At 52.1% G+C, this 22,664-nt stretch overlaps 1 protein-coding gene and 1 non-coding gene across 2 annotated transcripts; both read right to left on the bottom strand.

The window, feature by feature from the left end:
* Positions 1 to 1,777: 1,777 nt before the first annotated feature.
* On the bottom strand, positions 1,778 to 1,850 carry TRNAT-UGU. The gene has a single exon. It is a non-coding gene; the product is annotated as a tRNA-Thr (tRNA).
* Positions 1,851 to 10,079: 8,229 nt separating this feature from the next.
* On the bottom strand, positions 10,080 to 21,298 carry TRIM7 (tripartite motif containing 7; the record flags this gene model as incomplete). Its single annotated transcript, XM_029054631.1, has 7 exons — positions 10,080 to 11,522; positions 13,081 to 13,116; positions 13,880 to 13,995; positions 15,065 to 15,087; positions 18,483 to 18,716; positions 19,625 to 19,720; positions 20,816 to 21,298. Coding segments are annotated over 7 exons (1,503 nt in total), but the record flags the coding sequence as incomplete, so codon positions are not given.
* Between the last annotated feature and the right edge of the window lie 1,366 nt (positions 21,299 to 22,664).

Below are 22,664 nucleotides of genomic sequence, written 5' to 3'. Positions count from 1 at the left end.
ACCAAAACCTCTTCCTTGTGTGACCCACTGAGTGAAGTCACAAAGGGCAGTGTGTATGTCTTGGTCCAGTTGCCACAGCAACAGTCAATGGATGATACCAGAGGGAGTGTGGAGTGCAGTATTGCCTAATGGAAGGAGCACAGGCCTGGGAGTCTGAAGACCTGGGAGCCTGAAGATCTGGGTTCTAATCCCAACTCATCCAAAGTCACACAGCAGGTAAGTGGAGAAGTGACTTAACTTCTCTGTGCCTCAGTTACCTCTAGACTGTAAACTCATTATGGGCAGGGGACATATCTGCTAACTCTGTTGTATTGTACTCTCCCAAGCACTTAGTACAATGCTTTGCACTTAGTAAGCACTCAATAAATACGGCTGATTGATTGATTACCTCATCTGTAAAATGAGGATTAAGACTATGAGCTCCATACAGGACATGGACTGTGTCCAACCTGATTATCTGGTATCTATCCCAAGGTTTAATACAGTGTCTGGCACATAGTAAGTGCTTAACAATAACCACTGATTCCCAGGCCTATGCCCTTTCCACCATTCATTCACATTTATTGAGCGTTTAACTGTGTGCAGAGCATTGTACTAAGAGCTTGGAAAGTACAATTCGGCAACAGATAGAGACAAGCCCTACCCAACAAAGGGCTCACAGTCTAGAAGGGGGACAGACAACAAAACAAAACAAGTAGACAGGCATCACTACCATCAAAATAGATAACTAGAACCATAGATAAATGCACAAGGTCACGCTGCTTCGCCCAAAGCTATTAAAAATCTCAAAAATAAATGGATGTATATTTACCTTGTTTAATTGACTAGTATCTGTATTTCTATCCACCCTACTTAGCCCCACCCCCTTCTACGTCCTTATGTAGCCCCAGGCTCGGCCCCTCCCCCTCCCTTCTAGCCTTCCCACTCAGGGTGACCATTGCTCAGAGCCCAAGAGTTAAAAGAGGAAAGGTTTGTCTTACCTCCAGAAGGGCATGCACAGTAGTTGTGATGGTTTGCGCTGAGCCATTCACACTCTCCTCACTGGGTCTCTCTGATCCCCAACAGCGTGTGCCACGAAAGACAACCGGTAGAGAGAACTGGATGTGTCTGAAACCTTCACAGCACCTGATATCACTGGGTTGTCACCCATTTTCGAAGTCAAAACAATAATGATGGTATGCGTTAAGCGCTTACTATGTGCCAAGCACTGTTCTAAGCACTGGGGTAGATACAAGTTAATCAGGTTGGACACAGACTCTGAGCCCTATGCGGGAAAGGGACTAAGTAGGAGGGAGAACTGGTGATGAAGCCCTATTTTACAGATGAGGAAACTGAGGGACAGATAAATTAAGTGACTTTTTTATGGTACAATACAGGGTCTTTTCCACTTGGAAAACCCAGGGGAAACGCAACATCGCTGAGAGAGATGAGCGCTGACGCCCTAGGCAATTCTTGCTTGATCTTTATTGCCTTTTTTCTTTGCGCCTTGGGCGGCACTGAACATTTAACAGGAAAGGTTCAGCCGTTCCAAGAAGACCAGGTGAAAGAGACAGGGAGGGAGGAAAGGATGGAGCTAGAGGAAAAGCAAGCAGACTTCAGTCTGAGCTGCTCGGGCATCTGAAAAGCTCTCCTTGTTCCCGTTCTTGGCGGCTCTCGCATCTTTCCTCCCCGTCCTCAGTTTCGCAGGCTGCCAGGCCCCCGCTTCCTGCTCACTCGGGAGGGATGGTGGTTCCATGTATTTTTTTTTAAGGAGTTGAAAAAAAAGTCAAAGCTACATAGGCCCCAGCGAGATTTGAACTCGCGACCCCTGGTTTACAAGACCAGTGCTCTAACCCCTGAGCTATGGAGCCAGACCTACGTAATAAGGGCCGGAAAGCTGGGATGTTGTCAGGGCCGAACATGGTCAGTGGGCAGTGAGAAGATGGGGAGGGGTCAGACCGGCCTGGTGACTCAAGAGGGTGGACAGACAAAGACGCGCCTCCTTCCCCTGTACGAACCCTTATATTAATGTCTGCCTCCCCCTCTAGACTGTGAACTCGTTGCGGGCAGGGAACGTGTCTACCAACTCTATTACATTGCCCTCTCCCAAGGGCTCTGCACACAGTATGCGCTCAATCAATGGTATTTATTGAGCCCTTACTATGTGCAGAGCACCATCCTAAGGGCTCGGGAGAGTCCACTATAACAGAGTTTGTATATTACGTTGCCTACCCACAACGAATTTACAGTCACTAAATACCGTTGATCGACTGATTGAACTAGAGTCCAGTTCTCCCCGTCAGCCCCCCAGCTCTTCCGGGGAAAGGGGGCTTGGGTTCTCTAGTAGATGCTGGGGACTGGGAGCTTGGGTTCTTTAGTAGTTGCTGGGGGTCTGGCTTCTCTAGAGGTTGCTGAGGCGTGGGGGCTTGGGCCCATTCACTCCGGACAGACGCTTTAATGACTCTCTAATCTCAGCTCTTCCTACAAATAATATAGTCTATTTGATTTCTATACAGTCCATCCGGTGAAGTCCATGTGTACAGATAATAATGTTGGCATTTGTTAAGCGCTTACTATGTGCAGAACACTGTTCTAAGCACTGGAGTAGATACAGGGTAATCAGGTTGTCCCACATGAGGCTCACAGTTAATCCCCATTTTACAGATGAGGGAACTGAGGCACAGAGAAGTTAAGTGACTTGCCAACAAATACCGCCAAATACTTAACAACAAAGTTGTTTAATAACAAATACTTAACAAATACCAACATTATTACATTATTATTACAGATCGTGACAACTGGAAGTTTTAACACATTTGTAGTAGATGGAGAGAAGATTGAAATAGTTGACGATTTCTCTCTTTTGGGATCGATATTCACTAATAAAGGAACTAGTAGTCAAGAAATACCCCAAAGAAAGATTAATGTTAGGGAGACTTGCTAAGAAGAGCCTGGAAAGAGTCATGAAATCTGCTGATGTAACAAGTGCCACAAAAATACAAATTGTCAATTCTGGGGTGTTTCCACTGACAATGTATAGATCCGAAAGCTGGACTGTGAAAAAACAGGATAGAAAAAACATCGATTCTTTTAAAATGTGGTGTTGGGGAAGGCTTTTGTGAATATCATGGACTGCCCAAACAACAAACAAATAGATTTTGGAGCAAATTAAGCCAAAATGGTCTTTGGAAGGCCAAATGACTCAACTTAGATTAGCATATTTTGGACACATAATCAGGAGGATTAATTCAATTTGGCCCTCTCCACTGCCCGACAACAATGCTTCTCCTTCGTAATTTACTTGCATACCCACCACCTGTTCCAGACATTTAACTCCCTTCTCAAACCTCCAGTCCCCCTGCCCCCACTATCTCATTCCCCTAATGCCCTGGCCACATACTTCATAAACAAAATTGAAACCATCTCCCCAAAATCTCTCCAATCCCCCCTCCTCCTCCACCTTCTCCGATACTCCCTATCTTCTCTGCAGGAACTCAAGATGAAATCTCTCACTTCCTCTCCAAATCTACCCCTTCCACCTGAGCTTCTGACCCCATCCCTTCATATCTTTTTAAAACACTCGCCCTCTCCCTTATTCCCTCCTTGACTGCCATCTATTTGCTTTCCAGCAGCTTCCTCTGCATTGCTTTCAAACACGCTTATGTCTTCCCTATCCTGGAAAAAGCCTCCCTTGACCCCACAGCTCCTTCCAGTTAGCACCCCTTCTCCCTCCTACCATTTTTCTCCACACTTCTTGAGAGAGTTGTTCACACCCACTGTTCCCACTTCCTTTCCTCCAGTTCTTTCCTAGATCCCGTTCAATCTGGCTTCCGCCCCCTTCATTCCACAGAAACTGCCCCCTCTAAAGTAACCAATGACCTTCTGGCCAAATCAGACGGCCTCTACCCTATCCTAATCCTTCTAGACCTCCCAGCCGCCTTCAACACTGTGGACCACCCCCTTCTCCTTGAATCTTTATCCAATCTTGGATTTACTGACACTGTCTTTTTTTGGTTCTCCCCATATCTCTCTGACCACTCCTCGGTCTGTTTTGCTGGCTCCCCTCTGCCTCACAGCCTCTGACAGTAGGGTCCCTCAAAGTTCAGTTCTAGGTCCCTTTTTGTTCTCCCTCTACACCCACTCCCTTGGAGAACTCATTCGCTCCTAGGGCTTCGATTACCATCTCTATGCAGATGATTCCCGAATGTAGATCCCCAGCTCTCACCAGTCTCTTTCCCTGCAATCTCTCATTTCCTCCTGCCTTCAATTCATTCATTTATTCAATAGTATTTATTGAGCGCTTGCTATGTGCAGAGCACTGTACTAAGCGCTTGGAATGTTCAAATCGGCAACAGATAGAGACAGTCCCTGCCCATTGACGGGCTTACAATTACAGTCTAATCGGGGGAGACAGACAAAAACAATAGCAATAAATAGAATCAAGGGGATGTACGTCTCATCAAAACAATAGCAATAAATAGAATCAAGGTGATGTACATCTCATTAACAAAATAAATAGGGTAATAAAAATATATACAATTGAGCGGACAAGCACAGTGCTGAGAGGAGGGGAAGAGAGAGGGGGAGGAGCAGAGGGAAAGCGGGGGGAAAGGGGGCTTAGCTGAGGGGAGGTGAAGGGGAGGGTAGAGGGGCAGCAGAGGGAGCAGAGGGAAAAGGAGAAGCTCAGTCTGGGAAGGCCTCTTGGAGGAGATGAGCTCTAAGTAGGGCTTTGAAGAAGGGAAGAGAATTAGGTTGGCGGAGGTGAGGAGGGAGGGCATTCCAGGACAGCGGGAGGATGTGGCTCAGGGGTCGACGGCGGGATAGGCGAAAACGAGGGACGGTGAGGAGGTGGGCGGCAGAGGAGCGGAGCGTGCGGGGTGGGGAGTAGAAAAAGAGGAGGGAGGAGAGGTAGGAGGGGGCAAGGTGATGGAGAGCCTTGAAGCCTAGAGTGAGAAGTTTTTGTTTCGTGCGGAGATTGATAGGCAACCACTGGAGGTTTTTAAGAAGGGGAGTGACATGCCCAGAGCGTTTCTGCAGGAAGATGAGCCGGGCAGCGGAATGAAGAATAGACTGGAGCGAGGAGAGACAGGAAAAAGGGAGATCAGAGAGAAGGCTGACACAATAATCCAGCCGGGATATTATGAGAGCCTGTACCAGTAAGATAGCCGTTTGGGTGGAGAGGCAAGGGCGGATCTTGGCGATATTATAAAGGTGAGACAGGCAGGTCTTGGTGACGGATTGGATGTGTGGGTTGAACGAGAGAGCCGAGTCAAAGATGACACCGAGGTTGCAGGCTTGGGAGACGGGAAGGATGGTCGTACCATCCACGGTGATAGGGAAGTCAGGAAGAGGACAGGGCTTGGGAGGGAAGATGAGGAGCTCAGTTTTGGACATGTTGAGTTTTAGGTGGCGGGCAGACATCCAGGTAGAGACGTCTCGGAGGCAGGAGGAGATACGAGCCTGAAGGGAGGGGGAGAGGACAGGGACAGAGATGCAGATCTGTGTGTCATCTGCATAGAGATGATAGTTGAAGCCGTGAGAGCGAATGAGTTCACCAAGGGAGTGAGTGTAGATGGAGAACAGAAGAGGGCCAAGGACTGAGCCTTGAGGAACCCCAACAGTTAGAGGATGGGAGGGGGAGGAGGAGCCTGCGAAGGAGACCGAGAATGAATGGCCAGAGAGATAAGAGGAGAACCAGGAGGATAGAGTCCGTGAAGCCAAGGTGAGATAAAGGGTGGAGGAGAAGGGGATGGTCAACAGTGTCAAAGGTAGCTGAGAGGTCGAGGAGGATTAGGATAGAGTAGGAGCCATTGGATTTGGCAAGGAGGTCGTGGGTGACCTTTGAGAGAGCAGTCTCGGTAGAGTGGAGGGGACGGAAGCCAGATTGGAGGGGGTCCAGGAGAGAATGGGAGTTAAGGAATTCTAGGCAGCGAGTGTAGATGACTCGTTCTAGGAGCTTGGAAAGGAAGGGTAGTAGGGAGATAGGGCGATAACTGGAAGGGGGAGTGGGGTCGAGAGAGGGTTTTTTTTAGGATGGGGGAGACATGGGCATGTTTGAAGGCAGAGAGGAAGAAGCCATTGGAGAGTGAGCCGTTAAAAATAGCAGTTAAGGAGGGGAGGTGGGAAGGGGCGATGGTTTTTATAAGGTGGGCGGGAATGGAGTCCGAGGCACAGGTGGAGGGGGTGGCATTTGTGAGGAGGGAGGAGATCTCCTCTGAGGATACTGCAGGGAAAGATGGGAAAGTAGGGGAGAGGGTTAGTGGGGGGAGACAGGAGGGGGAGGGGTGACTTTGGGGAGCTCAGACCTGATTGTGTTAATTTTCGTGATGAAGTAGGTGGCCAGATCATTGGGGGTGAGGGATGGGGGAGGGGGAGGAACAGGGGGCCTGAGGAGAGAATTAAAGGTCCGGAACAATTGGTGGGGGTGATGGGCATGGGTGTCTATGAGGGAAGAAAAGAAGTTTTGCCTGGCGGAGGAGAGGGCAGAGTTAAGGCAGGAAAGGATCAATTTCAAATGGATAAGGTTGGCTTGGTGCTTGGACCTTCGCCAGCAGCGCTCAGCAGCTCGAGCGTAGGAGCGTAGGTGGCGGACAGAGGCAGTGACCCAGGGCTGTGGGTTAGTGGAGCGAGAGCGGCGGAGGGAAAGGGGGGGCGAGACAGTTGAGATGAGTAGAGAGGGTGGAGTTGAGAGTGGTGACCTGATCATCGAGCGTGGGAAGAGAGGACGGGGGGCAAGATGGGGAGAGATTCTTTTGGAGAGATGGATGGAATCAAGAGAGTGGAGGACTCTGTGGGGGAGTAGTACAGATTTGCAGGGGGAGAGAGTGTGAAAGAGGAGGCAGGTGAGAAGGTTATGGTCTGAGAGAGGGATTTCAGAGCTGGTGAGGGAGGAGATAGCTCAGCTGTAGATGAGAGGAGTGACCGAGTCGGTGAGTGGACGAGGTATGGTGGAGCAGGAAGTTGGCAGAGTCGAGGAGCGATAGCAGACGGGAGGCAGAGGAATCACCGGGTACATCCATGTGGATGTTGAAGTCTCCGAGGATCAGAATGGGCAGAGAGAAGGAGAGAAGGAAGGTGAGAAAGGGGTCAAGGTGGTTGAAGAAGTCAGTGGTGGGACCGGGAGAGCGATAGATGTTGGCTACGAGTATCTGGAGGGGGTGGTAGAGGCGAATGATATGGGCTTCAAAAGAGGGGAAGGAGAGGGAAGGGGGAGGTGGGACAGTGTGGAAGCGGCATCGGGGTGAGAGAAGGAAGCCGACGCCTCCTCCCTTTCCGGTGAGTCTGGGGGAGTGAGAGAAGGAGAGGCCTCTGCTGGAGAGAGCAGCGGTGGAGACCGTGTCTTAAGAAGTGAGCCAGCTCTCCGTACAGCACGGCTCGGTACAGTGCGGCACAGCACGGCACAGTACGGCTCGGCTCGGCACGGCTCGGCTCGGCGTGGTTCAGCGCGGCGTGGCGCGACCCAGCACAGTTCAAGACCTATCTACCTGGATATCCTGGCGACACCTCAAATTAAACCTGTCCAAAACTGAACTCATTTTCCCACCCAAACCCTGTCCTCCCCATCTTTCCCATCGCTGTAGACAACACCATCTTTCCCTATCTCACAAGTCCTTAACGTTGGCTTTGTCCTAGACTCATCTCTCTCATTCCACCTATAAATCCGATCTGTAGCAAATCCTGTCAGTTCCACCTTCACAATACCCACCTCTCCAGCAGAGACTTTGGCCCATTGCCATGGTTTGACTTCCCCTCCGCGTTAGCTGGGACGAGGTTGCTGTGGCTCTGGGTGGGGATGGGGCCTATCCTTGGAGGCAGAGTGGAGCTCTGGGCAGTGAGGTGGACCCTGGGGCCGGAGAAGAGGGGAGAGTGTCCCTGAACTTGGTGGGGAGATTGACAAGGGCCTGGAGCAGCCCCAGGACACTAGGGTCCCTGGAGTGTGGCATTAAATGACGGTCCTCCCCCCTACTTAGACTATGAGCCCCATGTAGGACAGTGATTGGATCTGATCTTATTATCTTGTATCTCCAGCGCTTAGAACAGTGCATGGCACATAGTAAGTGCTTAACAAATACCATAATTATTATTATTATTACCCCACTCTTAGATTGAGTTGGGGAGATGGGTTATATTATGATATAGCATATTATATATTATTTAGGGTTAGTATGATCATTATTGTTAAATATGATCTAATTATTTTGTCATTATAGATGATTATTGTTATTATACAGAGCCCGATGGAGGTCAGAGCCAGAACGGGAGAGAACGGGAGAGAAAAGACCCCACCCCCACCCCACGGGCCCAAAGAGAAGATGGACCAGCACAAGGTGCCGGAGGCTCAGTTACCTGGGTCCCATGGTGGGGAGGGAGGAGGTGGGAGAATTTCTTCATTGCTCTGGCATTCAGGAAGCCGGTTTTCCTGGGTGATCCCTCTCTGCCGGAGGCCAACCTGCCTTCCCTGGGCAGGATCGCCCTTAAGCTGCAGTTGGTGATGACACAGAGGTGTCAGATCTCCGCTCCACCCCTTTTGTTCTCTCCCTCCACTATGGAAGCAGTGTGGCCTAGTGGAAAGAACCCAGGCCTGGGAATCAGAAGACCTGGGTTCTAATCCCGTTTCTGCCACTTGCCTGCTGTGTGACCTTGGGGCAAGTCGCTTGACTTCTCTGCACCTCAGTTACCTCATCTGTAAAATGGGGATTAAAAGACTTAATGGGGATTAAAAGCCACTTGTGGGACCGGAACTGTGTCCATCCTGATTCTATTGTATCTACCCCAGTGCTTTGGACTGTACTTGGCACATAGTAAGTGTTTCACAAATACCATTAAAAACAAAAATAAATAAGGGGTTTGCACTGGGGGGTTCAGAGATCCATGCTTGGACACATGCAACACACACGTACCCACACACCCTGAGAAATGTTCACCCATATATCTTTAAGAACACTGACATACACTCACAACAGTGATTTATGGCTATTTGTACACACCAAGATAAACAAATGGATTCAGTCTTTAATACAGTGCTCTGCAGATGGTAAATGATACATTTTTTTGGTGGTGTTTCCCCTCTAAACTATAAGCTTGTTGTGGTTAGGGAACATGTCTACCAACTCTGTTGTATTCTCCTCTCCCAACTGCTTAGTATGGTGCTCTGCACACAATAAGTGCTCAATAAATACCACTGATTGATTGATTGGTTACAGACTTATGTGTCAAGCATTGTTCTAGGCATGAGTACCATTGATGGACTTGGTTGGATAAAGTGTTGAGTTGCTCATAAACACACACACACACATTCCCACAGATACACAGGACTCACCCCCAAGCCCCCATACCATTTATTCAGATCCCCACATTCACCCAGACAGAGCTCCCCCCACATAGGGACACCCAGATACAAAGATAAATAAACACACAACAATTCATCTCTTGATATAAAGCCACCAATCCTAGGATGGGCTCAGACTCTGTATTTGTTTCTCAACCCCTTCTCATGAGAAGCATTGAGCATCTACTCCCTCTTCAGCACAAATAGCCAGGAGCTATCGAACATTTTCACAAAGGCACAATTGGGAAACTTGAGGCACAGGCTGGTGAAGCCAATCATAAAAAGACCCCTAATGTGAAAGGGCCCAATTCTGATTCCCACCAATGTAGGTTTGTATGTGCTCAGAATGTATTCAAGGGGTATCTGTGTAAGTGTGAATGTGTTGGTAGGTTTACCGGTGTGAGTGATGTGGTGTATCTGTTTCAGTGTTTGTTCTTGTGGATGTGTCTGTGCACTGGGTCAGTGGGTAGGTTGAGGGTGTTTAGCGATGCCCTCAGTCATTCCATAATATATCAATCAAGGTATTAGTTGAGCACTTACATAATGATAATAATGATAATGATAATAATGATAATACTGGTATTTATTAAGCGCTTACTATGTGCCAGGCACTGTTCTAAGCGCTGGGGTGGATATAAGCATATTGGGTTGGATACAGTCCCTTGTCCCACGTGGGGCTCACAGTCTCAAATCCCCATTTTACAGATGAGGTAACTGAGACACAGAGAAGTGAAGTGACTTGCCCAAGATCACAACAGCGGACAAGTGGTGGAGCTGGGATTAGAACCTATGACCTTCTAACTCCCAGGCCCATGCTCTATCCACTGGACCATGCTGCTTCTCTTACATGTTCTCATTACACATTTTGGCTACAATGCCACTAGTGAGCGATCTTCCGACAACATGTGTCTATCTGGATAGAACACGGTGAGCTGTCGGGAGTAAGGGCGGTGGGCCTTGGCTCAGGATCCATCAAGGGATGCATACTACAGCTGAAGTTTTATTTAATGTGGGGTTTGCCAGGCACTTAACCCCAGCATCATAGAGGAACTGAGTGTATTTGAATGCCGAGGTGAGTCCATGTTGATGCATTTTCAAGCGTACATGCAACCGTATATCCAAATGCTGTGAGTGGGTTTGTGTATGCATGCTGGTGTGAGAATGTGTCAGGTGTGTATCTGAATAATAATGTGAGAGTGTGAGGGTGTGTCAGTTGTGTATCTCTGTGTCATTGCGTACCTACATTCTGAGAGTGGTCTATGTCAGCACATGGGTTTATAACAACACACAGATATACAACCGACACACCCTCAGACATATGACTATGTCACCTATGAAACCAAATACTGGCACGAGCATGGGTGTCGATTGTGCATCTGTGTGTTGATGTGAGCACGGGCGTCAGCCATTCATCTGTGAGTGTGAGTGTCGGTTGTGTGGGTCCCGAGCCGTGGGCACTGGTGATCTCTGGGATTTGTCACCCCACCTGTCGTGAACTGGCCAAAGTGCACAGCGGCCAAAAAAAAAGGTCAAGTCAGAGGTTCCTCCAATCCATCTGCCAAGGCCCGGGAGCCGGGACACCGAGCCTGATGTCGGCTCCTTCCCCACCCCCAAGCCGGGGGGTGGCGGGGGAGATGGGATGGCACACCATCGGGGCGGTCCCAGAAGGAGGCCGGGCAGAGGAGGGACCATCCCACCCCTCAAGGCCAGATGCGCAGGTAGGTTCCGGTGGAGCAGACGGAGAAGAGCGGGAAGACCCGCTCGTGGAAGGGCACGTGGAAGGTGTAGACGTGGTTCATCTCCTCCGCCGAGTAGAACGAAACCTCCCCGGCCTCCAGGTCCAGGTAGACGCGGACCCGACTCAGCCGGCCGCCGGGGCTCAGCTGGGTGCGCTCGGGGGATGTCACGGCCCAGTACTGGCCGCCGTTCAACTGGAGGGCCCAGATGCCCTCCTCGGGGGTGAACGGCGTCAGGCCCTTGCGACGGACAGACTCGCGGGCCACCCCGAAGGCCCAGCCGTCAGCCGAACCCACCTCCACCTCCCAGTGGTGACGCCCCGAGGTGAACCCGCGGGCGCCAAGGACACGGGTGTTGGTGTCAAAACGGCGGGAGCTGGGCGGGACATCCAGGGGTTTGGGGCCCAAGCGGACGCTCTTGAGATCCAGGGACAGGATGAGGCGGGGGTTGGCAGTCTCAGGGTCCAGCGTCAGGTCCACTGTGGGGGGCGGGGAGAGGCAAGGAGCGGGCAGTCAGAGGGTCATCCCATCCAACCCTCTGCCTCCAAAAAGAAGAGTGGGCCGACATGAAGGGGGAGGCTGGCCAGTATCTACCGTCCCATCACTGGCCTGCTGTGTAACCTCAGGTAAGTCACTTAACCTCTCTGGCCCTCCGTTCCCTCATCTGTAAAACGGGGATTCAAAACCCGTTCTCCCTCCCTCTTAGACCCTGAGCCCTAGGGGGACAGGGCCTGCTTCTGATCTGATTGTGTGTTTTGGTTTTTTTGATTTTTATATGGTCTCTGTTAAACATTTACTTTGTGCCAGGCTCTGTAGTAAGTGCTGGGGTAGATCCAAGCTAATAGGGTTGGACACAGTCCCTGTCCCATATAGGGGTCACAGTCTTAATCCCCACTTTACAGATGAGGGAACTGAGGTCCCGAAAAGTGCAATGACTTGCCCAAGGTCACACAACAGACAAGTGTGGAGGCAGGATTAGAACCCAGGTCCTCTGACCCCCAGGCCCAAGCTCTTTTCACTAGGTCACACTGCTTCTGATTGTCTTATGTCTACCCCAGTGCTTGGCATATAGTAAGCACTTGATTATCCCCATCATCCCTCTAGACTGTAAGCCCGCTGTAGGCAGGGAATGGGTCTACCAATTCTGTTGTGTTGTACTCTCCCAAGCGCTTAGCACAGTGCCCTGCCCACAATAAGCACTCAGTAAATACCATTGATTGATTGATTATCATCAGACCACCACACTGAACGCACCCATTCTTGTCTTTGTTTCAACAACTAAGCAGGTTGGGACTGGTTAGCTTTGGATGGGAGACCCCCTTCCTTCCTAACAAGTCTACCAGGTGCACTTCGGAGAGCTTCCCATCTCCCCTTCCTGCTCTGCTCCGGCCCAACCCCTTCCCCTCATCCGGAGGAGGCAGGCAGACAGAGGAGACTGAGAGGGAAAGAAAAAAAGTCAGATGGAAAAATAGTGAGAAAGAAGCAACAGTCCAACCTTGTATCTACCCCAGCACTTAGTACAGTGCCTGGCACATAGTAAGCACTCAACCATTTAAAAAACAAAAACAAAAACCCAACAAACCAACAACCCAAAATCAGCAGCGTGGCCTAGTGGAAAGAGCTCGGGCCTGGGAGTCAGAGGATCTGGGTTCTAATCCCGGGTCCGTAACTTGCCTGCTGTGACTTGGGCAAGTCACTTCACTTCTCTCTGCCTCAGTCTCCTCAACTGAAAAATGGGGAATCGAAACCTGTTCTCCCTTCTACTTTGACTATAAGGTCCATGTGGGACAAGGACTGTATCCAACTTGATTAACTTATATCTACCCCAAGCGCTTAGAACAGGGCTTGACACCTAGTAAGTGTTTAACAAATACCATTAAAAAAAAATCACATGCCCTGCATAGAGGGATTTCGGTTAGATGATCGTGATGACAGAGAAAGGGGGGGCAGGGGGAGTCGCTCAGAGAGAGACATAATAAGGGAAGATTCTTCAAGGTGTCACAAAAATTAACGATTGGGTCGGAAATCATAATTTACCTTTCTCCTCTTTTTCCAGTTCCCCTTGCAGATCCTCTGAAGAGTGAGAGAGACAGGACCCAACTGAGTATTTACACTGAATTAACATCCACAACTTCCTACCCAGTTCCTCTCCCTGCCCCTCTCACCATCACCAAATTTCCCGCTAAACTCCCGCTGCCCCCCACCCCCCAACTCGGGTTTTTCAGGACAGGGAAGGTGGTATCTGCAGGGAAGGCACCAGAAGTAGCGTGGTCTAGTGAACAGAGCCCAGGTCTGGGAGTCAGAAGACCTGGGTTCTAATCCCAGCTCCACTACTTGTCTGTTGTGGGACTTTGGGTAAGTTGCTTCTCTTCTCTGTGCCTCAGTTCCCTCATCTGTAAAATGGGGATTAAAACTGTGAGCCCCATGTGGGACATGGACTGTGTCCAACTTGTTTATCTTGTATCTACCCCAGTGTTTAGTACAGTTCCGGGCACATAATAGCCGCTTAACAAATACCATTAAAAAGGTGGGGGGCACAAAGAACCTTCTTTCTCTCCCCTTTCCCCCGCCCACCCCAATACGACCTAACTAGTCCAGGAACAATGTGGTCCCCGCACCACCAGCCCCACCCTCCAATTTGTAGCCTCTGCTACCACACGGGAATAATCTTGCTGCCTCCTGCTCCCGCTGCCTCCCCCTCAGGCTCTGGCATCATGGCCCTCACTTCCTGCCTCCTCCCCCGAGAGGAGGGAGCCGGCTTCCCCAGAAAGCTGGGCGGGCATCCTTGCCCACTCTGAACAATGCCCTCCCGACCCCCAGATCTCCAGCCGTTCACCTTTGAATTTCTTCAACAGCCCTTTCAGGACAAAGGTCTTGAGGGAAAGGTTCCAGACCTTACTCTTCATCTCGGAGCACACAGAGGAAGGCTTCGGGCCTGGGACGTTGTCACACCTAGGGGGAGAGGGACAGGAAGTCACCACGATCACTGATCACCACTGTTTCCCCGCCCCTGCCTGTGACCATCCTGAAAGAGGGGAAGAAGGGACCCCCAGCAGCAAGGCCTGGGCTGTGCAATCTGTTTATGTTGTATCTTATCTTTCGGAAGCCTGGAAAGAGGACCCAGGTTCTAATCCTGACTCCGCCACTTGTCTGCTGTGTGACCTTGGGCAAGTCACTTCACTTCTCTGGGCCTCAGTTGCCTCATCTACAAAATGGGGATCCAATACCTGTTCTAGAATGGGAGCCCCATCATGGCCTTTGCTGGTCTACGCATCGACTCCAGCACTTAGCACAGTGCTTGGTACATTAGCAGCATGCCTAGTGGCTAGAGCAGGGACCTAGGAGTCAGAGGGACTTGGGTTCTAATACCAGCCCTGCCACTTGACTGCTGAAGGACCTTGGGCAAGTCACTTCACTTCCCTGAGCCTTAGTTACCTCATCTGTAAAATGGGGATTAAGACTGTGATCCCCAAGTAGGACAGGGACTGTGTCCAACCTCATTTGTTTGTACCCGCTCTGCCGCCTCCCAGAGCTTAGTACAGTGCCTGGAACATAGTAAGTGCTTAACAAATACCATAATTATTATTGCAGTGGGCTGAAGGGAGGAGTCTAAACTCCAGACCTGCTCTGGTATAAACTAGCAGGGAGGGGCGGGGACAAGAACGAGACAGACGAAGTAGAGGATGAGGCCAGAAGGCTGGAGAATTCGATCATCCCCGGCCCAGCCCGCAATTGTGAGCTTGCCAGGCAGGCCTCCCTTCAGGGGTGGAGGGGGGGTGGGAGTTTGGTGGGGAATTTGGTGTTGGTGAGGGGGGAGGGAAGAGGAACTGGGTAGGAAGTTGTGGATGTTAATTCAATGTAAATACTCAGTTGGGTCCTGTTTCTTTCACTCTTCAGAGGATCTGCAAGGGGAACTGGAAAAAGAGGAGAAAGGTAATAAACCTGCATATCTCCTTTTGCCCCAGTATTTCCTGCTCCCCTCTAGGGTGGGGGTGGGAGCCATCTGAGGATATCGACCTACCTGCTTAGGGTGCTCTTGACTTCCTGCAGGAAAGAGGAGAGAAAGGGTTACAGAGGTCAACCCCAGGAACAGGGGAGAACCTGTTTACAGCAGTCACCCCCAGGAAGAGCAGAGAACTTGCTACAGTGGTCGCCCCCCCAGAAAGAGGGGAGAACCTGTTACAGCGGTCACCCCGCAAGAAGAGGGGAGAACCAGTTACAGCGGTCACTCCCAGGAAGAGGGAAGAATCTGTGACAGTGGTCACCCCCCAGGAAGAGGGGAGAACTTGTTACAGGGGTCACCTCCAGGAAGAAGGGAGAACCTGTTACAGCAGTCACCCCCAGGAAAGGCAGAGAACCTGTTACAGCGGTCACCCTGCAAGAAGAGGGGAGGACCTGTTTCAGCAGTCACTTTTAGGAAGAAGGGAGAACCTGTTACAGCGGTCACCCCTAGGAAGAGGGGAGAACCTGTTTCAGAGGTCATCCCCAGGAAGAGCAGAGAACCTATTACAGTGGTCATCCCCCAGGAAGAGTGGAGAACCTGTTACAGCGGTCACCCCACCAGAAGAAGGGAGGACCTGTTACAGCAGTCGCTCCCAGGAAGACGGGAGAACCTTTTATAGCAGTCACCCCCCAGAAGAGGGAAGAAACTTTTACAGTGGTCACCCGTGACAGGCCTAAGGCTTAGACACCATTTTTGTTTGGCTAAACTGCCATTAGCGCCACTATCTCTTCATCAGCGGTCGTTATTGACGTCCTCAACTGCAGCTGCTGACCCTGAGGAGATGTGGACGCAGAAGGGGTCCGATCAGGAAGTGGCACTCACCCGTGGCCCTGATCTCATGAGGAGATCAAGTAGGGCTGAGCAATTAAAATGACTGAATTCGGCCAGATACGGCCCTGGAGCCTGGATTCTATCTTTTGTTTGGTCAAGCTGAGGTGGGAATGTGGCATACACCGTTAGCCTTCCCCGGGATCAGCAGATGCCTTTGGGACACCCCCCCGACCGCAGCTGATGGCGGCATGGAAAAGTTGGGGACACAAGCCCCGGATCGGTGGATGCCGTCGGGACAACGCCGATTGCAGCTGCTGATGGAGGGGCACGATGTTATCCTTCGGTCGATGGACGTCGTTGACGTCCTTGACTGCACCTGCTGACCCAGTGGGGCAAAATAGGGAGGTGGTGTTCGCCAACGCCCCGCAACTTAATGAGCAAAACTAGGTGGAGCACAACCACCCCAGGCCCCAGAAAAATCGGCGCTGAAGAACAGCCCTCTCGGGACGAGATCACCATCAGCTGGTCCGTAACTCTCACCTACTGCTAGAAAGGAGGAGCTCCTGGTTGACCTGGATGTCCGAGGACCGTATTTCCGTGATTGGCCCAGTTGGACCTAGGTGAGCCCAGTGGCTTGGGCCCTGATTGTCATGACTTTTCCTCTGAATGCTGGCAAACTAGATAAATTAGGTGAGCCCAGCCATTTGGCCGTGTTTCAATGAAATCTACTGGTATATTAGATGATCTTGAGGAGCCCGCTTGTGGGCCCTGACTGTCTGCTTCTACCTTTCTGTGATTCTGCTCTGACCTAGACATGAGTGGAACCGAATAAAGAAATGGACCGAATAAAGAAATAAAGACCTCAAGATTCTTATTTTAAACACATCTCGGCTCGCTCTGTCTAGCTCCCCGGCTCAGACCAGGGGAGCATAAGTGGGATCCTTATCGGCCAGTGACCTCACCCCCAGGAAGAGAGGAGAACCTGTTACAGCGGTCACCACCAGAAAGAAGAGGCTGGATTGGACAGCACTATGAGCAAAAGGCCCCCAGGCTGTCTGTCCCCGCCTGGGGATCACCGGAAAAGCCTAACCCTACTGGCTCACTGGACTCCGATCTCATCTGTCCCATGCTGTCCCTCTTTGTATCAGACAGACCACTGCTCTCCCCACCTTCAAAGCCCTCCTAAAAATCACGTCTCCTCCAAGAAGCCTTCCCTGACTAACCCCTCATTTCCTCAACTATTTGCCCTCCCATCTGTGTCACCTCTGCATTTGGGTCTGTACCCTTTTAAGCACTCTGACACTCACCCCACCCCTAGCCCCCTAGGACTTATGTATATAGCCTTTCTTGATTTTATTATTCCTACTTAGACTGGGAGCCCCAGTGGGAACTGATTAGCTTGTCTCTACCCCAGCCCTTAATACGGGGCTTGGTATATAGTAAGTGCCTAGCAAATATCACAATTATTCTTATTATCTAGTGTGTGTCTCCACCACTAGACTGTTAGCTCCTTGAAGGCAGGAACTGTACCTACCCACTCTGATGCATTATATTCTCCCAAGTGTTTAGCACAGTGGTCTGAACACACTAAGCGCTAAATAAATACCATTGATTGACCGACTCACCGAGTAAGGAATTCAATTTCTCCTTTCAGGGACCTGCGGCAAGTGATCTCAGCACTGCCTCTCACTGCCTCCTCCAATCAATCAATCAATCGATGGTATTCATTTATTATTTTTCTAATGGGGCTCACAGTCTTAATCCCCATTTTACAAATGAGGTAACTGAGGCATAGTGGAGATAAATGACTTGCCCAAGGTCACACAGCAGTCAAGTGGCAGAGTCAGGATTAGAACTCAGGTCCTTCCGACTCCAGAGCCCAAGCTTTATTCACTAGGCCATGCTGCTTATTGAGCACTTACTGTATGTAGAGCACTTACTGTATTGAGAGAGGACTATATAACAGCTGGTAGACATATTCCCTCCCAAGAAGGAGCTTAAATTCTACAGGGGGACAGAGATATTAATCAATCAATGGGAATTATTGAGCACTTACTATAGGCAGAGCACTGTACTAAATGCTTGGGAGAGGACAATATAACAGAGTTGGTAGACACATTCCCTGCCCAAGAGGAGCTTACAGTTTAGAGACTTGGCTCCTGTCCAGGATAAACTTACTGCTGTCTCTGGCCTTTCCTCCCCGCTCATTCGGCACTGGGACCCTGTTGAGGTGTACAGGGTAAACTTGCTGCTCTCTGCCTCCTCTCCTGGAAGGCAACCTGTGTGTAGTGACTTAGCTGAGACTTGAATATGGAGCCCAACTTTCCATGGCTGAGCTATTGGCCCTGGGGGTGCTCCAGTGACCGATAGACTCCCCCATTCCTCACTGCCCAGTCCCCCCCACCCTCCTCTAATAATGTGGAAGCCACCCGGCATCACCCTGGGCAACTGTAAAGGATAAACTTGCTGCTGCCTGCCCACCCTCCCCACCCCCACACCCACCCCTGCACTCCTGGCCAGATGCTCACCCGCCCCCAGCCCTCAAGCCTGCATTATCAAAGTCCCTAGTTACCCCCTCCACTCCCCCTTGCCCAGCACCGGTCCAGGAGCAGCAAGTTAACCCTGTAGGTGCGTTCCCAGGCCTGCCCCCCGCCCCGGGGCTCACCTGGAGGAAGTCGAGGTCAGGCTTGCAGGCAGTCTCCTCCATCTCGCTGATGAGCTTGGTGAGCAGAGCAATCTCGCCGCCGAGCTGGGCCAGATTCTCTCCCTGGCGCCGGGCCACCTCCCGGGCCAGGGCCTCTAATCGCCCCAACAGCCGGCTCTCCTGCTCCGCCAGGAAAGCCCTCAGTGCCTGGAACTCGGCCATCACCCTCTCCCGCTCGGCAACCACCTGCTTCTGCTTGGCGGGGGCCGGGAGAGCAGGGGGAAAGGATGGGGGGAAGGATCTCTAAACACTGGTGGGTCAGTGGGGGAAATCCCACCGGCCACCCCGGACGCCCGGGTTCCACCCCCTACTCATGCAATTGCATTTTGAGAAGCAGCATGGCCTAGTGGAGGAGCCTGAGCCTGGGACTCAGAGGACCTGGGTTCTAATCCCGGCTCTGCTACTTGTCTGCCATGTGACCTTAGGCAAACCACTCCACTTCTCTGAGCTTCAGTTCCCTCATCTGTAAAATGGGGGTTCAATACCTGTTCTCCCTTCTACTTAGACCGTGAGCCCCATGTAGGATTATTTTATATCTCCCCATTGCTTGGTTCAGTGCTTGACACACAATAAGTGCTTAACAAATACCACAATTATTATACTACTGGCTGACTTCATTCTGCGCTGCCTCCTAATTTTTCTCCTAATTCTGACATTCGTACATTTTAAACCCCTTCCACAAAATAACGATAATCATTCATTCATTCAAATAATAACGGTATATGCTACGTATACAAGGTAGACACAAGATCATCAGGTTGGACACGCAGCCCCATCCCACATGGGACTGGCTCGTAGTCCAAGTGGTAGGGAGAACTGGTAATGAATCCCCACTTCACAGATGAGGAAACTGAGGCACAGAGAAGTTAAGAGACTTGCCCAAGGTCACACAGCACACAAGCGGCAGAGCCGGGATTAGAACCCAGGTCTCCGACTCTCATATGTGCGTTCCTTCCACTAGGCCACATTGCTTCCCATGTGTACTCGTTATCTTTTCCTAGACACTCCCATGCCCTCCTTTTCTCACCTATCCACGAAAGCACTCTGCCCCCCCCACCCCCGCCCCTCACCTATACCGTTCACCCAGGATCCCGGCCCCTCACCATTAGCGCTCGACTCTCCTGTTCGTCGGTAGATTTAAATTCTCCAAAGTCCTCCAGTTCTTTCTTCAGGGTGGCCAACCGGGCTTCTAGCAGTTCCTGGGGACCAGAATTGTGGCACAGAGAGAGGGGTCTCCCTTCCCTATGCCCACCTCCTCCCCTTCCCCCTGAAGACGCCCACCATCAACCAAGGAGTAACTGACGGACTGACAGATATTGAGCCGCTGAGGGAACACAGGGTGAGTGATGGGGAGAGCTGGTGTCTGGGGCCCCTAGGGGCTGGATAAGGGACACCAAGCTGAATCTGCAGCAAGAGGGAGTTAGGTTAGACCAATATGCTGGTGAGGGAGGCAAGAGGCAGAAGGGTTGGGGATGATCTCAGGCAAGATCTAATCGGTCCGAGAGAAGTTCTGGATGGGAGATGAGGGGCTGGCCATGATAAACCCCCTCGGAGTTCCTTCCAGTCCCCAGACTGGCAGCGGAGGAGAAAGTCCTCTAGACTGTAAGCTCGTGGTGAGCAGGGAATGTGTCTACCAACTCTGTTGTATCGGACTCTCCCGAGCGCTTAATACAATGCTCCACACACAGTAAGCGCTGGGAGTCAGAGGACCTGAGTTCTAATCCCAGCTCGGCCACTTGTCTGCTGTGTGTCCCTGGGCAAATCACTTAACTTCTCTGTGGCTCAAAGTTTCCTCCTCTGCAAAATGGGGATTAAGACAGTGAGCCTCCCATGGGACATGACCTGTGTCCAACCTGATTAGCTTGTATCTACCCCAGCGCTTAGTACGGTGTAAGTACCTAGCAAGCGCTTAAGAAATTCCATGAAAATGTTTTTTTAATTCCACTGACAAGAAAGACAAGAGAAAGATGAGGACAAGATAACTGTTATACTGTACTCTCCCCGGGCCCTGCCCTCAGGGGCGCTCACTAAATATGATTGATTGAGTGACAGCGATTGGCTTGACACCAGGGGGCGCTCGCTGCGGGCCACGCAGACTAGGTCCCGGGCGCGGAGGCTGCAGGGCGCCGAGAAGGCCAGCAGGGGGCGCTCGCCGAGTGCCACGCACGCTAGGTCCGGAGGCGGGGGCCGCAGGGCGCCGGGGACACCAACAGGGGGCGCCGCGGGCAGCGACCCCGCCGTCGGCGGGGGGCGGCCGCCGGAGGGGAGGGCAGGGGTGGGCATGCGGGGCTCACCTTGGCCTCCTGCACCGCCTCGTCCAGGGGCAGTACGGCGTGGGTCCGGTGCTCCCGAGCCCGGTCGCACACCACGCAGATGGGCCGCCCATCATCCTGGCAGAAGAGCTTCAGGGGCTCCCCGTGCTGGACACACCCGCTCGCCTGGCTCCCTCCCCGGCCCCCGCCCTGCCCCGCCGCGGGAAGGCTATAGCGGCGAAGCAAGCCGGCCACCCCGGCCAGCTGGCGGTTGGGCCGGAGCTGGCTGGGCCGGGCGGGCTCCCGGCACTGGGGGCAGGGCAGAGCCCGCGGGGCCGGGGTCAGCAGGGTGCCCCCCGAGCGGTCCCAGCAGCGGGCGATGCAGGCGCGGCAGAAGCTGTGGCCGCACTCGATGGACACGGGCTCGCAGAACAGCTCCAGGCAGATGGAGCAGGTCGCCTCGCCCTGCAACTCGGCGGCCAGGGCAAGGGCCTCCGCGCCGGCCTCCGGCCCGGGCCCGGCCCCCGGCCCCGGCCCTGCCCCCGGCCCCGGCCCCACGGCCGCCATCGGGCCCAGCTGCAGCCCGGCTCGTGGAGAGTGGCGCGTCCCGGGCTCGGAGGGGCGGGACCCCGACAGCGAGTCCCCCCGGGGGGGCGTGGCCTCGTCGGGTCCCGGATTCTGGCGGCCGAGGGAGCTGTCGTCATCGGGCCGGACTCAGCCGGCCGCGGAGCGGCTGCTTGCCGAGCTTCGGAAGTGGGGAGCGGGGATGGGGGAAAGGCTGGAAGCCCGAGGACCTGGCTTCTGATGCCGTCGCCTCCGCCGCTTGCCTGTGTGACCTTGGGCAAGTTCGGTCCTTGGGCCTCAGTTACCCCATCTGTAAAATGGGGGATTCCATACCTGTGCTCCCTCCCACTTGGACTGGGTGCCCCATCTGATTGTTGTCCTTTGATGATGATAGGTCCGTTCCCAGGCATGCTGACTCGCAGAACGATCCAAGGTCAGAGGAAAGGTGAACCCAGAGCCTTCTAAGAGAGGAAGGAATTTGAGGGGATGTAAAATTTTTCTCCCTGCCCACTTCATTCATTCATTCAATAGTATTTATTGAGCGCTTACTATGTGCAGAGCACTGTACTAAGCGCTTGGGATGAACAAATCGGCAACAGATAGAGACAGTCCCTGCCGTTTGACGGGCTTACAGTCTAATCGATCTGTTCCTCCCCTGGCCGCTCTTCCTCCTCTTCTCTGGTTTGCTTAGCCCAATCTCTCAGCACTGGGAAATGGGCCAAAGCAGGTGGTAAGGTCAAGGCCAGAGCCGGTATTTGTGTCCAGGCAGGGTTGGAGGCTTGGGAGACCTGGGAACTGGGCCAACACAAGGGAGAAATCAATCTCTCTCCTTTGCCCCATCACCCACTGCCCCCAGACCCTGCTCCATCCTGGGTTAAAATTCGGGCTATCGGGGACCAAGAAAATATCTTCCTGACTTAGCCCTGGCCCAGGCGCTCTCCAGGGCTAAATATAGGGCCCCCAATCCCTGGGTCCTTTGCTGCTCGCAAATATCGTCCTTTAAATAGAGGGGAATGCAGGGTGGACAGATTTCCTCTGATTGATTACCTAAGAAAATCTCTCTCTCCCCTCCCCCCCTCCCCCTTTTCTCTCTTGCTGGCAATACTGGCTCTATTTCCAGGAATCTTGCTCTAAAGCTGTGGTTCTGTCTCTGTTTCTAATTGTGCCTCTCTCCATCTTTCTGCATAGCGTGCTGCTTCCTTCTACCTCGAATTTATTTTAGTGTCTGTCTCCGCCACTAGAGTGTAAACCTCTTGAGGGTAAGAATCGTGTCCTCTAACTCTATCGTACTCTCCCAATCGCTTAGTACAAGTCGTCTTAGTAAGGG

This window comes from Ornithorhynchus anatinus, chromosome X5, assembly GCF_004115215.2.
Source record: "Ornithorhynchus anatinus isolate Pmale09 chromosome X5, mOrnAna1.pri.v4, whole genome shotgun sequence".
Taxonomy (NCBI): Eukaryota; Metazoa; Chordata; class Mammalia; order Monotremata; family Ornithorhynchidae; genus Ornithorhynchus; species Ornithorhynchus anatinus.
This window is presented reverse-complemented; position numbering and strand designations above follow the sequence as displayed.